Here is a 16,560-nt window from a genome sequence, read left to right on the forward strand (position 1 = left end):
AAGCAAGCCATATTCCGTAATATTTGTGGTTGTTGTGAATCTATTTTCCTTTTTTTTTTTTTACAACAATGGATATTTACACTAGTTTGTACTGTTTTTAACCAATTCTCGGAGCATCGTTATATCCCGAGTGTGTGCATGTGCGTGCATGTCTGCTCTCAGGTTTAAAGTGAACTCGGAGTGAGAGTAAGACGGCGGATGAGAACACCATCAGACGACAGTTTTAGAGCACCGATATAAAACAGCTCCGGTGATGCAGAACGTTTTAGGCTGAGAGTACAAAGTCCTGTTGGGTGTTCGGGGCACGGTGACCACACAAGTTTCCACTTTCCCACCTGAATCTGACTCAGTGCTGCTGCTCTCACCATAAAGTTCATTGCTGTTAAACCCGAGCAGCTTTCCACCAGCGGCCCACAGCAAGGCACGTCCCAGCTCCGCCCCCATTATCTCACCCCCTACAGAATAACAAACAAGGGCATCTAAAGACTGAACGCAGCTCTGAGCTCCATAGCCGCTCGGCTCTGGGCGGGAGTTACAGGTTTCTGTACATGTAAGGACATGTACCATAATATCCCAGGTTGGGCTAGAGGAGGAAGGCTGTGGGCTTTCTTTAGCCAGCTGCCAGAAACAGCTGGATGAGACCCTCCACCCAGTCCGTAGGTTTGCCTTATCCTCGATGTCTATTTCAGCCTGAAAAGAGGAAGTTTCTCTTCATCCCAGAGGAACATTCTGCATTCAACGCAGTGATGAGAACAGGAAGTAGCAGCTTCAGTAAATACATGTGAGCTGGTGCTTAAAGAGAGCTAGCTGTGGTAAATGAGGAGGCGAACACCCAAGGGTCAGTGATGGCATACAGAGAAGAAAACGAGGCACCATGCATCCATAACACGACAATAAGGATGTTTCAGCCACTCTTTAGGAACATCTGAATAAATGCTGTCCTCCCTGTCCCAGAAGAACTCTGGAATGGCCTTAGTTTGGAGAAATAGCTGAGCCAACAGCTAGTCTGAGCTTTGCCTAGACCTCTCCTGTGTACAAAAAGCAGATCACATAAACAATCTTTCATAAATCTTTACATCACCATCAGTTTCACTTTAAACATTCAGGCTTAACTATTTCAGACGCAGCTACGTGTGTCCCATCGCTGCACCCCGGGGCCAGGCCCAGCAGAACAGGGCTAGTGTGTGTAAAACTGAGGGCTGTGTAAAGGTTTAGAGAGACACTTTAGCATCGGCTGACATGGATACAAGATAAAAGCTGTTATCAGACAGCAGAAACCTGCTTCGGATGGTGAGTTCAAGTGTTTGGCGTGACGTCGAATGTCTGTCACTGCCGTCCTAAACCCCTTCATCTGGACTCACACAAATGTTAAAATGAACTTTGCACAAGTTATCTGGATTTGTTCCCATGATGCATCTGTGCTGCATCCTGCTGCGGGGTATAATTACACTTGTAAACCAAACAAAAACAGAACTGAATTCCATTTGCATCAGACACCAGGAAACTTGGGAGATTTGAGCTGTTTTAGGATGGAAGTACGGCTTGTTGGTTTGAGTGAGCTTAGAAAACCAGTTCAAGCAAATAAACTCAGCGACGAGAAGAGCGTCTGGTCAAAAACAACAACAGATGAGCTAATACAAGACAATGTGTTTATTACGGTAAGAAAACCCTCTTAATTAGGAGGAAAAGAATAAAGACATAAAACAAAAGCTGCTGCCAGAAATGTTTTTCTGACACGATTCTAATCGTTTATCCAACAGCAGCAGAAGTGACCACTGCTGTTGGTGAAGAAATGAGAAGTTCTTCAGCAGCCAGCCCGGCTCCTCATAAAGACAAGAACTCCACCAACGTCCTGCATCAGACAGGAAAAGAGGCTTTTATCCAAAGCGACATACAACTGTTAACCTGAAGGGCGTGTTGTGATCTGTGGGGGAAAACGGAATACCGGAGGAAACCCACGCATGCATGGGGAGAACACGCAACTCCACGCAGAGATGCTGTGTGTTTGTCACAGACTCCGCCCACTCACACCTGTCCACCAAAACTAGCAGGGGACTGAGAGCTTTGACAGTTGTCTTCCTCCCTCTGTTGTGCGCACACACACACACACACACACACACACACACACACACACACACACACACACACACACACACACACACACACACACACACACACACACACACACATACTGGGTGATAGAGATGACTGCTGAATGACAATCAGCTGTGAGCCCTACATTAGATTAAATATTTATTTATGCATTACATTGTTATAATTATTAGTGACATCACATCAGGGTGAAGTACTCTGATGACTTGTGTGTACAGAGATGTGAAAAGGTACTTTCCCCTGACAGATTTCACGTTTTTGCTCTTTTTGTTTCAGAATCAGACAAGAACTCGAGTCCTGTAAATAATGTAAACATCATGTAAGTCTTCAGGCTTTTCCTCTCGTTTACGCTGCACTGGAAGAGTTGAAATGAAAACGTAGTTAGATAAAAGCAGAAGATTCAAACCAATAACGTGGTCCGGCCGTCCTGGTTAAATAAACAAAAGCAGTGATTGGTTGAACATAAGCTGATGTGTTACACAAGTTCAGATGAAATGATGTGTTTTCCTGATGTCCGCCAACGTTCTCCTGCACAGCTCGTCACACCCAATGTGCAGGTTCCTGTGTGTTGAGTTTCCTTCAGCACTGACTGGTGGTTGTTTGTTTGTTTGTTTGTGTGACTGAATCAGTTCCCAGACTCACCTCTGCAGCTGGATTAAAGGTAAAACAAACATTTGCTGTCAGTTTGACTATTTATTGACTGAATGTGGTTTGGTCAACATGCTGCAAATGTTTCTTATAAACCTACCCTGGAAACGTTTGTTTACACGGTGTTGCATGTTTCCTTGAGTCTTGGACACAGCTGGCATTGTTGCCTACATAAATAAAGTTTTTGAGCTACGCTGCGCTGAACAGCACCCAGAAGCAGCACGAAGAACATGTGACACAACGTCCCCATCAGCACTCTGAACCAGCAGCATGGAAACCACAAGCACACCGATAAGCAGCCACACTCAGCTCCAACAAGTACAACCAGTATTGGAGCACCAAGGGAGGCTGGTCCAGATTCACACTACACCACAAACACACAACCCCGCTGAACAACAGATGAGATGCACGAAGCAGACCAGGACCAGACTTTGTCACCAAACTTGTACATTTGTCCTGAACTCTAATTTTATTTAAGATGACAAACAAGGTCAACAGGACCCTGACCAGTAAAAGGTAGAATCCTCATCCAGGATGGGAATGGGGAGATGGTCTGAGCTGTCTCCAGTCCATCACTGGGACACTTAGAGACAATCACACTCACTCCTAGGGACAACGTAGAGCAGCGGTACTCAGTAGGTCACTTTTCATGTTGTGGTAAAGAGGAGACGATCTGGGGCTGGCCCACCACTTCTAGTTTCCTGCTGCAGCTTCTGCTGCTGCTCAAGAGAAGCAGAGGGAGCCATTTACCCCAGACAGGAAGTGATGTCATCTCGATGCTGCAGGGGAAATCCACCCTTACCCTTCTCTCCATGATACGTCTGCTCAACACTCCCCTCAGCTCTTTCCTCCCCTTTCCTCTTGATCTCCCCCCTTCCTTGGCTCGACACACTGATGAGTTTGTCTGACACCTTTTATGTAAAGATGAGGGCTGATGTTGATTATTTTAGGACTGGTGTGCTGACACAAGTATGATCACACAACAACAATTAGCTGTTCTCTGAGCTCCAGACACAGATGGTGTTAATGTTGCATCAGCTCACCTGCAGCAGCATCAGCAGACGTGTATAACCTGGAGCTGCACAGTAACACGGGACATTTGTCTATATTTAACAAAGCCTGAGCCGAAACGCAACAGCACTTTGTTAACTGTGTTGTCATGTCGCGTAACTTTCAACATGCTAACTGAAGCCTGCAGCTTGTGCAGCTGATCCTTCTGGAGCCTTAATGCAGCTCGCTAATACGGCCTTTCCTCCCATGAACATGTTCACACATCTGATCGTTAGGAGGGTGTGCTCAGAGGTAATAACCTGTTGATGGGATGTTTTTTTATGGCCTGGTGCCTAAAACCCACAGGTATAAAGAGGATTGGTATTTTCTGTTGAACTGAATAGTGGAGCTTCTGGATCTTGGTTCAGACTACAGGGGCTTTAATCTGAAGCTAACATTACACCCAAAACCAGACAGGATGTGAGTTTTACAGGTAAACTCGGTCAGCACAGAGCTTACGGCTAAAACAAGGTCAACAGTAAACAACGACAAACAACACCAAAGGCTTTACACATCAGTGGTCATTGAAGGTTTTAAACAGAAACATCTCATGAACCACTGGACGGGTTTTACTGATACACACACTAGAGGTAGACCGATATACCGAGCTGATATGTACGTGTTTTTATATATCGGCATCGGACGATAGCTGTCCTTAGTAAAGCTGATTTAACGTCAGGCACATTCTCAGACAGCCCTGTACTGTAGCAGAATTTCATTTAAATGTATTTTTACGTTCATTAAAAACGTCTGCATAAGAAATACTTTACATTACCTCTATTTGGGTGTCTGACCTTAACACTGAGCAGTGCACAAACTTAAGATTTAACAGTTAGTTAAATTCAGAGTTCAAAAACGGATTCAGCTTCAGACATTTTGTGCATCAACTGATGTTATTAGTGTCATTTTAGCATGACAATAAGGTGGAAAATGCCTAGAAATCAACAAACGACTGACTGTGCACCCAAATGACCAAAACCGGTATTGGCAACTGAAAAACAAATATTGGTCCACCCCCCCCCCCCCCCCCCCCCCCCCCCCCCCGTGTCCTGTCTGGCTGTGAAGCAAACAGAATTGATGTCTGAATGCTGGTGACAAGCCTTACAGATTTACTCTCAGGTGGAGCATCAAAGTGTCTGCTTTAAATGTCACGCCTGATACTTAAAATTTTATTGTTTTTGTTTCTGAATGCTTTGTAATTCCGACCAGACACGGAGACAGAGGTGAAAGAGAAAGGAAGAGCCAAAAGGAAGGGGGGGGGGGGGGGGGGGGGGGGGGGTCAATAAATAATGTTTTAATTTGAATAAAAACACACACTTGACCACTGGGCCAAAGCGCTACGCCACACAACAGCTACATCAGCTTTTGTTAGCCAGAGTAAAAGTTAATGAAACCTTTTCAGGACTGAGAAGTATGAACTGGGTGAAGTAATGAAACGCCGCGTCACTGTGGACCCGTTTCCCCTTGAGCAAGCTGCTCTTAGCATCAACTTCTGCATCTCAAACCAGCAGACATCACTGGAACTCATAATTATTGCTGTTAACAACCTGCATCCTCCCGATCCTTCTGGCCTGCAGCCACAGCCAAACACCACACTGAGCTCAACATGTTTCCTCTCACCAAGAACAAACTAACGACAACATGAACGGAGAAAATCAATCATACGGTGAGTTCGTTTCTGAAAATCAGGAAGTTTCTTTTTATGAAGCTGACCAAACACACAGGTATGTTCCTGAGATGTCAAGTCCAAAAATGCTAGCATATGGTAACGACATGTTTCATTGTTGTCAATAATAACAAACTCTTAGAGAGGTATGAAGGTCAAATGTCAGTTAGCTGCTGCTTTAGATGACAACGTAAACGACCCACAGCAACAAGTCACTGCTGACAGAGGGCTCACACTAACAAAAACAACACAAACACTCACGAGCAGGACACGAGACTAGAACAATGTCCACTTCTCCAGCAGAGACCAGAGCAGAAACAGCTTACCTGAGTGGTGAGAGCTGCAGGGCCGATGGAACGACGCTTCTCCGTCTCGGTGGATCTACAGAGAAACAGGAAGACACCGAGTCAGCCTCAGAGACATGTGATCGTCACCCACAAAGAAATAATGATGCAGAGTGGCCTGTCTGTTAGGAAGTGCTGCTTATTGTACAGGATGGGAGGAAACAAAGGGACTCCCTCTCCGCCGCTGGACTGGCTCCAGGATTTAGGTCCAACTCTCAGAGAGGAAAGTACTGGGAAACATCTAAGTTCACCTAACTTCTCCCCCTCTCGGCCTTCAGAACTCAACAGTCATGGTGACAAGACACACACACACACACACACACACACACACACACACAGCTTTATAGAGATCCATGGTTGGTTGTGAACACACAGTAAAGTGTCTTTGCTTCCTCTGTGGTTTTAATGTCTTCACAGCAGCTGTGTGTGTGTGTGTGTGTGTGTGCGTGCGTGCGTGCGTGCGTGCGTGCGTGTGTGTGTGTGTGTGTGTGTGTGTGTGTGTGTGTGTGTGTGTGTGTTGCAGACAAAAGCTCTACCATCCTAAGCGAAGCGGTGTTAATCTGATAGTTCGGTCTGAATGTGAAGCTAACAGAGTCTCTGATAATCTGATGATGTTTTAATAAACACCATTGATGACGAAGGCGTGACCTTAAAGCGGTCCCTCATACAAGCCGCATCACCACAGAGCAGAAAAACACACAACAAAAGCACAACTTGTTAAAATCCCACAGCTGCTCCTTCAGCGATGCTTTTAATCACCTCAGCTTTTTTTTGGCTGTCTTTAGTGACCGCAGAGTCAATTTTGTTGTACGCCTGTGCAATGACAACAAAATGATCTTGAATCTTGTTTCCCTCACTGCTTAATTCTTCACCCAAGCTAAGCTCTGGTTAATTCTGGCACAGATAACAAGCTTAAGCTTTAAACTCGGCAGTGGAAGAGCCACACACAGGAACACTCAGGTGCAGCTTCATCATCTGAGGGCCTGCAGGCAGAAAGGAGCAAAGCAAAAGTCCACCATGGACAACAGACTTCTGCTGCTTGCATTCAATCAACAGGCCCCAGTTTATAATATATAAACTTCAAATACAGTGATTAACTGAGACAGATGTGGATAAAAATGTTGCTTCCCTTCTGTTAAAATCAGAAATTCCAGAAATGGTCGCTGAAATAACAGAGAAGTAAAAATTCAATTCAATTCAATTCAAGTTTATTTATATAGCGCCAAATCACGACAAGAGTCGTCTCAAGGCACTTCACATAATAAACATTCCAATTCACAGTTCATTAAGCCAATCAGAAATGTTTCCTATATAAGGAACCCAGCAAATTGCATCAAGCTAAAGTGTGAATGTGTAGAGGTAAATACATCCACCTACAAGCCCCTCTAGGAAATAAACGTCAGACCACAGAACGACATGGACGAAAGTGCTCTGTACCCGTGTAGCCTGGCCTGTCAGACTCACTCTCTATCTATTCTACACAGAGGACGAGTCTGGACACTCAAGAGAGCACCATGAGGGGCGGGACTTGTCAACTCAAAAATAACCAATGAAAAAAAGGCAGGAATGACGACGCTGTACTTATTTAGCTGTAGTCAAAGATGGCGTCTGGCGGTGGTTCAGACTTCTTTCTTTAGAAAAAAGTGTTTAGCACTTCGACTTGTTGTGGTTTCAAAGACGTGCCCAAGTCACTTAGAGCAGAGGAATGAGTAGCAGAGAACTCCGCTTCAGTCTTCGATGTGTATGACACACTGAGCGTTGCGGTGTGTTACATAAGCTACTTAGCGCTGATTGGATCAGATAGAGTTATCAGGGAGTGGGGTTATTACTACTTCCTGGTAACAAGCTGTCACTTCCTGGTGCACTGGCACTAAAACGAGCATCAACTGAAAATAAACCACGAAATGATTTTTCCACACAGAAACCAAAAAAGTTCAATCCATCCATTTTTGTGCGCCTATCCGGAGTCTGGTCGTGGGGGCAGCACCCTAAGCGGAGGGGCCCTCTCTCCAGCCACTTGGGCCAGCTCCTCCGGGGGAACTCCAAGATGTTCCCTGGCCAGCTGAGAGACAAATCCCTCCAGCAAGTCCTGGGTCTTCCTTTAGGTCTCATCCTGGTTGGATGTGCCCAGAAAACCTCACCACCAACCTGCAGAGAAAACTCACTTTGGCCGCTTGCACTCGCAATCTCATTTTTTCAGTCACTACAACACCCACATCCCTGCAGATGCAGCACCAATCTGTCTATCGATCTCGTGCTCCATCTTTCCCTCACTCGTGAACAAGACCCCAAGATATTTAAACTCCTCCCCTAGAGGCAGAATCTCATCCCTGCCCCGAAGAATACGTTCTGCCCTTTTCCAACTTAAGACCACGGTCTGAGGTTTAGAGGAGCTGATTCTCATCCAAGCTGCTTCGCACTCGGCTGCGAACAACTCTAGTGAAAGCTGGAGATCACTGTCCGATGAAGTCAACAGGACCACATCATCTGCAAAAAGCAGACATGATCTTTAGGCCACCAAAACAGATCCTCTCAACACCTTGGTTGTGCCTAGAAATCCTGTCCATAAAAGTTCTGAACAGAATCGGTGACAAAGGGCAGCCTTGGCGGAGTCCAACTCTCACCTGAGCCTGACTCACTGCTGGCAATGTAGACCAAGCTCTGGCACCGGTCATGCAGGGACCTAGCAGCCCGTATCAGAGGGTCTGGTACCCCACACTCCCAGGGTATCCCGCCCCAGGGCGCCCCTGATGGATGTGGTCGAACGCCTTCTCCAAGTCTACAAACACATGTACTAATATAGCCAGGAATTATATAGGAATAAATACCAGCTTTGTAATAAAATATGCCAAACTAAAATACGTATTTTATACTGTGGTTCAGCAGGCATAAGTGACAAAAAGTTGAACTTTAGTATTGCTAAATGACACGTAATTTATTGTTGGTGCAACACAATTAAAGTTTGCTAAAGGCAGCTCCATCCACAAAGAACCATGTATGGATCGTTACCTATATGACCCTCACTCGGTCCACGGGGAGCTGGTGTCTAGCTCTGCCAGCTGAGAGGTGGGGGACACAAAGGTCAGGTCTCAAGTCCATCGCAGGGACACATAGAGACATCTAGTCACACTCACTCACACCTAGGGACAACTTAAAAGTCTCCAATCAACCTGACATGCATGTGCTTGGTCTGTAGGAGGAAGCTGGGGCACCTGAAGGAAACCCACACATGCATGCTGAGAAGATGCTGACTCCACATAGAAAAGCTGCAGCTGGGGCTCTAACCACCTCACTGCCACATCCTTACTGCTATCCTCACCTGGTCATGAGCATTGTGTAATAACCACAAGAAGCTAGGTCACAAATAAAAGCATCTGAAATGAGTTTCCTTGACACAGGACACGTTGGAGGGATCTCCATGTTGGCCAGGGAAGCCCCTGAGATCCACTGGTGGAGCTGGAGGAGGTTGATGGGGAAAGTATGTTCTGGGTCTCTCTGCTAGGACTGAGACCCCCGAACTGGGAAAAGCAAATGAAAAAAATATATATAAGAAGAAGATTGGGCTCACAGACACACCTGAAGCTGTGATGCTGCAATCGTTTATACGTCTTAGTGAGTATAGCTAGGCTGTCACGGTGTTGTGCAGCACTGGAGCCCTGAACAGGAGGTGGACCCACAAGTACCAGGCATCAACTGAAACAATCGGTAGCTAATCAGAAATAATAAAAACTACTCAATTATCCAAACAATTATTAGCTGCAGCCCTAGCTACTATTGACCAGTCCACCGACCCACAGAAACACTGGGTCCCGTCTAGTGTGTGTGTGGCTGTTAACTTATACATCCTTGCAGTTGCGCACACACACGCGCGCGCGCTCACACACACACACACACACACACACACACACACACACACATCAGCTTGCATACCAAATGGCATCATGCTCAGGCGACTACACCAGCCAGCAGGACCACCACATACACTCACCCACATGACAACTGTTGACTTATGTAGCATTTTCTCTCTCATCAAGTCTCACATGCACACAACAAATCCCTCTCACACACACACACCCAGAACACACCCACCTTTTTTCCTTCCTTTCCTCACAGCTGTGTTCAGATAACAAACAGAGCTCGCTGAGAGAGAACAAACACGCTGACGAGGAAAGATTAGCTGGTCACAGAGGGCTCCAGCACGCACGCAAACACACACACACACACACACACACACACACACACACACACACACACACACACACACACACTGTAAATGTATAAAGCTCTGCTGCAGGGCAAAATGAATCCAAACTGCACCCACTGCTGTAAGAAGAGGAGCCAAACCAGAGACGGAAAATTCTGGAAAAGCATCATCTCTAAGGAATGTTTTGTTGTTTTACCAAACCACAACAGCACAGAGCTTTCATTGATGTCATCAAATCACCAAAGCTCTAGACTGGCAGCCATTTTGGATGTGTGAATAGCACTAGCTTTAGGATGTCGTTGATTATAATACAGATAAAAACACACCAAACACACCTAAATGCACCAGGAGCATTTAGAGGCTAAATCTAGGGATGGGTACCTTTGACATTTGAATCGATCCGGTACTAATTCCCGGTACCTACGAATCGATACCGGTACTTAACGGTACCAATTTTCGATACTTTTGAGTGTTTAATATTTTTAATTCTCTTTTATAATTAAGTATATATTTTTCTCAATATATAACCATATTTGATAAATATCACGATAAATAACATACAACTGTTTGTATTTTAACATCGTCCTTGTAGTTTTACAAGCTGATAATTAAACTGAAGCAAACATCTTTAATGTGAACTAAATTTACTGTGTATCTTCATTCCTTTTGCCGCCTTTTTTCATTTTTCCTACTGGGAAGTTAGAATTTCCGAGGAGAAAGCGAACGCACCATTAGCTGATAACAGCGGTGGCAATGGAAGCTAACATATCAAGCTAACGTTATCTTAAACAGTTTATTTAGCTGCTGGAGCAGATTAAAACGATGATGCCTCACACTTAGATCGTTGTCACTGGTTTCATCTTCACCCAATCACCCGTCGCATTTAGTAAAGTGAAGCCAAACTTTAGAGCGCGTTCATGTTCTTCTAGTCGGAATATCGGAGTTCCGAGGAGAAAGCGAACGCACCATTAGTGAAACGGAAGCTAACAAATCAAGCTAACGTTATCTTAAACATTTTATTTACCTACCGGAGCTGCTCTGTTTACAACTCGCTCGCAGCGACCAATGACATCACGCTCTTGCGCAAGCGCAGCTGTCTAGGCAAGTTCTCTTTGTGAAGGACGGGTACCGAAACGAGGCACCGTTTCAAATGAAGTGAATCAATGCTCGGTCGGTTCTGTGGAATTCAGTCGGTACCTTAAAAAGTACAGAATTCGGTACCCATCCCTAGCTAAATCGTATCAAGAATGGTGGAGAACTGATCCCTAAAAAGTTATGGACCATCTGATCTTCATGCAGACCTTGATTAGCGTCCTGAATAACAACAGCCAAACGTGTTCAGGGATGTTTAAACCAAGGTGTCTGGTGACCAACATGAAATGAAAGACATGTTCACAGTAGAGGTCGACCGATTATTTTTAGAAGCCGATGAAAAAATAAAACAGGCACCTGTGTGGCCAACTGCCACTGTCAGTACCAGAGGTGTTTCTTAACGCCAAGGAACCTCTCCTTGATGTCTTGGCCCCACCAAGAGAAGCCACCAAGACGTTTTCCAATGTTCATGTTCTATGAGGCGTGTGTTCTCCGTTTGTTAGCCGTTTAGCCAGCTGAACAAGGATATACGGGAAGTGTCTTGTAGCCTAGCCTTGGTCAAAATTTACCCACAATACACTGCAGTGTTTTCAAAAGGATGGCGAATCAGAAGCCAGCAGCTGCTTCGGGGGCAAATTTCAAGTTTAAAATTAAGTCACCTAATTTAAAATGTATTTTTTAGATCCAAAGAAGGTTTCTATGGTTGGTTAGTTGCTTAGTAATTGCAGCTTCGAGAGCATGCGCATGCGCTGACGGCCCAATCACCGGACACACGGCGGCGTTTTGAAGCAGATGGCAGCTTGTTAATCAACTTCCACAAACAATTAAGACAGATTTTCGCCTAATTTACTCACTGGCAACGCAAAAAAATTAATAAATCTGGTAAATATAACACACTCAACCTGGAGGTAAGTGGAGAAAAATTAGAAAATTTGCAAATATATATTGACAAGGTTTTTGAGTTTTTTGTCATGGGACCAAAGAAAACAGCAGCAGCTGAGAAGGAAACACCGGGGACCAAGAGGAGCCGTCCCCAGGACTCGCCCGAGGCCTCATCTCCCCATAAGGATATCTTAGATTTACTACAGTCCATAGATAAACGGCTTCTGGGATTTGAGGGGCGACTCCACCTGCTTGAGGTGCTTCACAAGGAGTTCCAGGACCTCCGAACATCTCTGGAGTTTAGCCAGGAGCAGGTGGAGCGGCTTGCGGCTGAGAACGCGTCTCTGCGGGAATCGGTTTCCTCCTTGACTGCAGGATTGGATCGGATCTCCCAGGACAACAAAGTTCTAAAGGAGACGGTTCTGGATCTCCAATCACGCAGCATGAGAGACAACCTGGTGTTCGCAGGCCTTCCGGAGCAGAAGCGGAGGATTGCAAACAAACCATCAAGAACTTTCTCCACACCCACATGAAGATACCTGAGGAAACGGTTAAAAACATCACCTTTCATCGGGTACATCGCCTTGGAGCCAGAAGAACAGACAGCAGAAGACCTCGTCCCATCGTGGCTAAATTTGAGCATTTTAAGCAGAAAGATCTTGTTAAAAGCCGCGGGAGAGAGCTTAAAGGTAAAGATTACAGCGTAAACGATCATTTCCCTAAAGAAATTCTGAACCGCCGTCGAGTTCTCTTCCCGCTGCGCAAGAAGTTCATCCAGGATGGGAAGCGGGCTGTGATCTCCGTGGATAAACTGTTTGTTGACGGTAAGATCTACAAAGAACGAGGAGTAACAGACTCGTGTTAATAGACAAACTTCAGATACAACTTTATTATTATTAAAAGCACTCACTGGGTTTGAACATGTCAGGATTTATAGCTGCTAGATCCGTTTAGAAATGTTCACTTGTTCCCTCACCACCTCACACCCACAACGCTTTTTCTTTTCTTTCTTCTTTTTTCCTTTTTTTAACCTTTATAATTCCTTTCTTTCCCTGTTTTATCTGCTTCTGGGTCTTTACATCTGCATGGCACAACTTTTTTCCCTTTCCACACTACAGCACACAACTTGCGCACGCGCACACACACACACACACACACACAGACTCCATACGCAGTCACACGGATAAGTAGCCTAAGGCGTTTCATTGCATCAAAACACTGTTGGGCTTGTCTTGTTATTGTTATTATTATTATTATTATTGTTTTTTATTATTTATTTATACTTTCTCATTATCAGCATTAATATTTTTATAATAATGTTGTAGGGAAAAAAATAATATTATTGTTTTTTGCTACTATTATTGTTATTTTATTTAATGTTGCAAATGATACTAGTGATTATAATAACACCCTTATTATTTACTCTATTATTTACTATAAGATTAATGTATACGTTTAATTACTTATTTTATCTCATACACATGAAGGCATTATATTATAGGTACTCACACACACACACATCTATGGGTGCACTAAGGTTTGTCTCATGGAACGTACATGGAGCTGGCTCGAGAGAGAAGAGATAAAAAATTTTGATCAGTTAAAAAGAGTGCAAGCAGACTTAATATTATTAGAAGAGACTCATAGATCTGCCACATCTGCAGATGAACTTAAAACACCTGAGTTTCCCAGCATGTTCTCTGCCTGCTATAACTCTAGGAAAATAGGTGTAGCTATTTTAATACACAAAAACATCAATTTCACAGTATTGGACACAATTTCAGATCCAGAGGGTAGATTTATAATGTTAAAAATATTTATACAAAACCAAAGCTTATTTATCGTCAGCATATAATATCCAAATATTGATGACCCTCCATTCTTTCATAATTTTTTCTCTGTACTCTCCGAACACTTGGACTGTCCATTTATACTTGGAGGTGATTTAAATTTTTGGATGGACACTTTAACAGACAGGCTCAGTACAGCTGGGACTCAGCGCAATTGGCAATCCACTAATATAGTTAAACAGTACATGAGTGATTATGGGCTTTGTGATGCATGGCGATCTCTTCATCCTAACCGTAGAGAGTATAGTTTTTTTCTCACATGTCCATCACTCTCATTCACGTTTGGATTATTTTCTAGTCAGCAGCTCATTGTTGGCTGACATTTCAGACACTGAGATACACCCCATAGCTTTCAGCGACCATGCTCCGGTTTCTTTAACTCAGGTAAACAAGAAGACAATCCCACCAAACACAAACTGGAGGTTTAATACATCACTGCTTAAAGACGAAGGTTTTATTGATTTTGTTAAAAAGGAGTGGGCTTTATATTTAGAACATAATGACCTGCCTGGAACATCGGCCTCTATTCTCTGGGAGGCAGGAAAGGCAGTGATGAGAGGTAAAATAATCTCTTCCTCATCACATAAGAAAAAAACAGAAAAAAAACGTATTCAGGAGTTAGAATAAATCATTAAGTCTTTAGAGACATCCACAGAAGAAGAGTTACTGAGCAAATTACGTAAAGCTAAATTAGAACTTCTTGGAATTATTGACAAAAAGACACAATTTTTAGCACAAAGACTACGAATAGAAAACTTTGAACAAAGTAATAAATCAGGTAAATTTTTGGCTAGCCAGTTAAATATTAATAAAGAGAAAACTACCATATCTGCTGTTAAAGACTCAACCGGGAATATAGTTTATGACCCTGAAAGAATAAACAACACTTTCGGAGACTTTTATCGAACTTTGTACTCACCACAGATAAACCCATCAGATAACGAGATCAATGAGTTCCTTGACAGGATAACACTTCCTAAATTATCAGACAGCCAAGTTACAGTCCTGGACTCGCCACTAACATCAGCTGAGCTCCAGGAAGCCCTTAAATCCATGACTAATAGGAAAGCTCCAGGTCCAGATGGGTTTCCAGCAGAGTTCTACAAAGAATTCTGGATCATTCTGGCTCCAACATTTTTCAGAATGGTAAGGGAAATCGAAGAGAGCGGCAGATTACAGCCAAACATGAATTCAGCCAATATTAGTCTCTTGTTAAAACCAGGCAAAGACCCTGCATTTCCTACCAGCTATCGCCCAATTTCTCTTATTAATGTTGATCTCAAAATTATTTGTAAAGCCCTGGCAAAAAGATTAGAGAAGGTAACCCCCTTCATAATACACCCTGACCAAACTTCTTTCATTAAGGGTAGACAGTCATCCACAAACTCGAGTAGATTACTTAATTTGATAGATTTCTCTTACAGTAGAAACATAGAAACTAGTATATTATCTCTAGATGCAGAAAAGGCTTTTGATAGAGTTAACTGGAAGTTCTTATTTGCAACTTTACATCAATTTGGTTTTGGGAACTTCTTCATAAACTGGCTACAAACATTACACAATTCACCAACAGCACGTGTCAGGACAAACAACCAAATTTCAGCTAGCTTCTGTCTTCAGAAGGGGACCAGGCAGGGATGCCCAGTCTCCCCCTCACTGTTTGCTATTTTTATCGAACCACTAGCGGCAGCAATTAGGCAAACAACAGATATTAAAGGGATAGTGTGTAAGAAAATAGAACATAAGATCAGTATCTATGCAGATGATGTTTTACTCTTTCTCCAGAATTCTCAATCCTCTCTCTCTCCCATTCAATAGAACTGATAAACTAATTTTCAAGAGTTTCAGATTACTCTATAAACTGGTTAAAATCCACAGTTCTACCAATTAATTTCTCTTTTGTCAATTTGCTTAATACACAATTGGTGTCAGGGAATATCACATACCTGGGAATTAATGTCTCTCCCAAGCTGGCAGATCTAACCAAACTAAACTACATCCCACTTTTAAAGAAAGTTGAAGATGATCTTGCAAGTTGGAAATCCTTACCGATATCACTCATGGGGAGGGTTGCTACAATTAAAATGATGGTCTTACCCAGAATAAATTACTTATTCTCAATGATACCAAACAAACCACCAGCTGACTGGTTTAAATCTCTGGACTCCTCAATTACCAAATTCCTTTGAGAGGATAAACCTCCACGAATTAGCTTAAAAACGCTTCAGAAGACCAAAGACAGAGGAGGACTGGATTTACCCAACTTTTATTATTATTTCTTACCCCGGGTTTCCACGGGAGCCGTCAGCAGCACGTTACTGCAGCAGCACGTCTTGCTCGCGTAAGCTGCTGCTTGGCCCTTCCCACACGACGCGAAGCAGCAGGAGAGCAGCTGTCACCGACCGAGCACGAAGTCACACGAGTGACTTTGTCAGTAAACACAACAACAAGCAGGAGAAAATTGCAACATGGTTTGTGTTTTATGTTCTGTCCGTTTTATAATCGCCAATATGGACCTGAAAAACAAAGGAGACCGCTAGATAGGTGATAACTTCTCACGGGGACGCACAGTTAGTAACGTTTTTTAAAAGTAAAGCAACCGGAAGGCAGTAAGTTCTTTATTCTGAAAATCTCGGTAGCTTCTCTCCATTTCCGCGTCCGATTTCCTGTCTTTCCTTCCCCAAAAATGTCGAACTTGACCCGTTTCAGAGG

At 43.7% G+C, this 16,560-nt stretch overlaps 1 protein-coding gene across 4 annotated transcripts in view; it reads right to left on the reverse strand.

Annotated features, from left to right (window-relative positions):
* Positions 1 to 16,560, reverse strand: part of LOC107381977 (A-kinase anchor protein 13) — a 201,188-nt gene that overhangs the window by 60,894 nt on the left and 123,734 nt on the right. For all 4 annotated transcript variants that reach the window (XM_070554723.1, XM_070554721.1, XM_070554722.1 and 1 more), the window contains exon 10: positions 5,803 to 5,857. In XM_070554723.1, coding sequence (XP_070410824.1) covers positions 5,803 to 5,857 — 55 coding nt within the window. The remainder of the gene's footprint in view (positions 1 to 5,802; positions 5,858 to 16,560) is intronic.

Source organism: Nothobranchius furzeri, chromosome 9, assembly GCF_043380555.1.
Source record: "Nothobranchius furzeri strain GRZ-AD chromosome 9, NfurGRZ-RIMD1, whole genome shotgun sequence".
Taxonomy (NCBI): domain Eukaryota; kingdom Metazoa; phylum Chordata; class Actinopteri; order Cyprinodontiformes; family Nothobranchiidae; genus Nothobranchius; species Nothobranchius furzeri.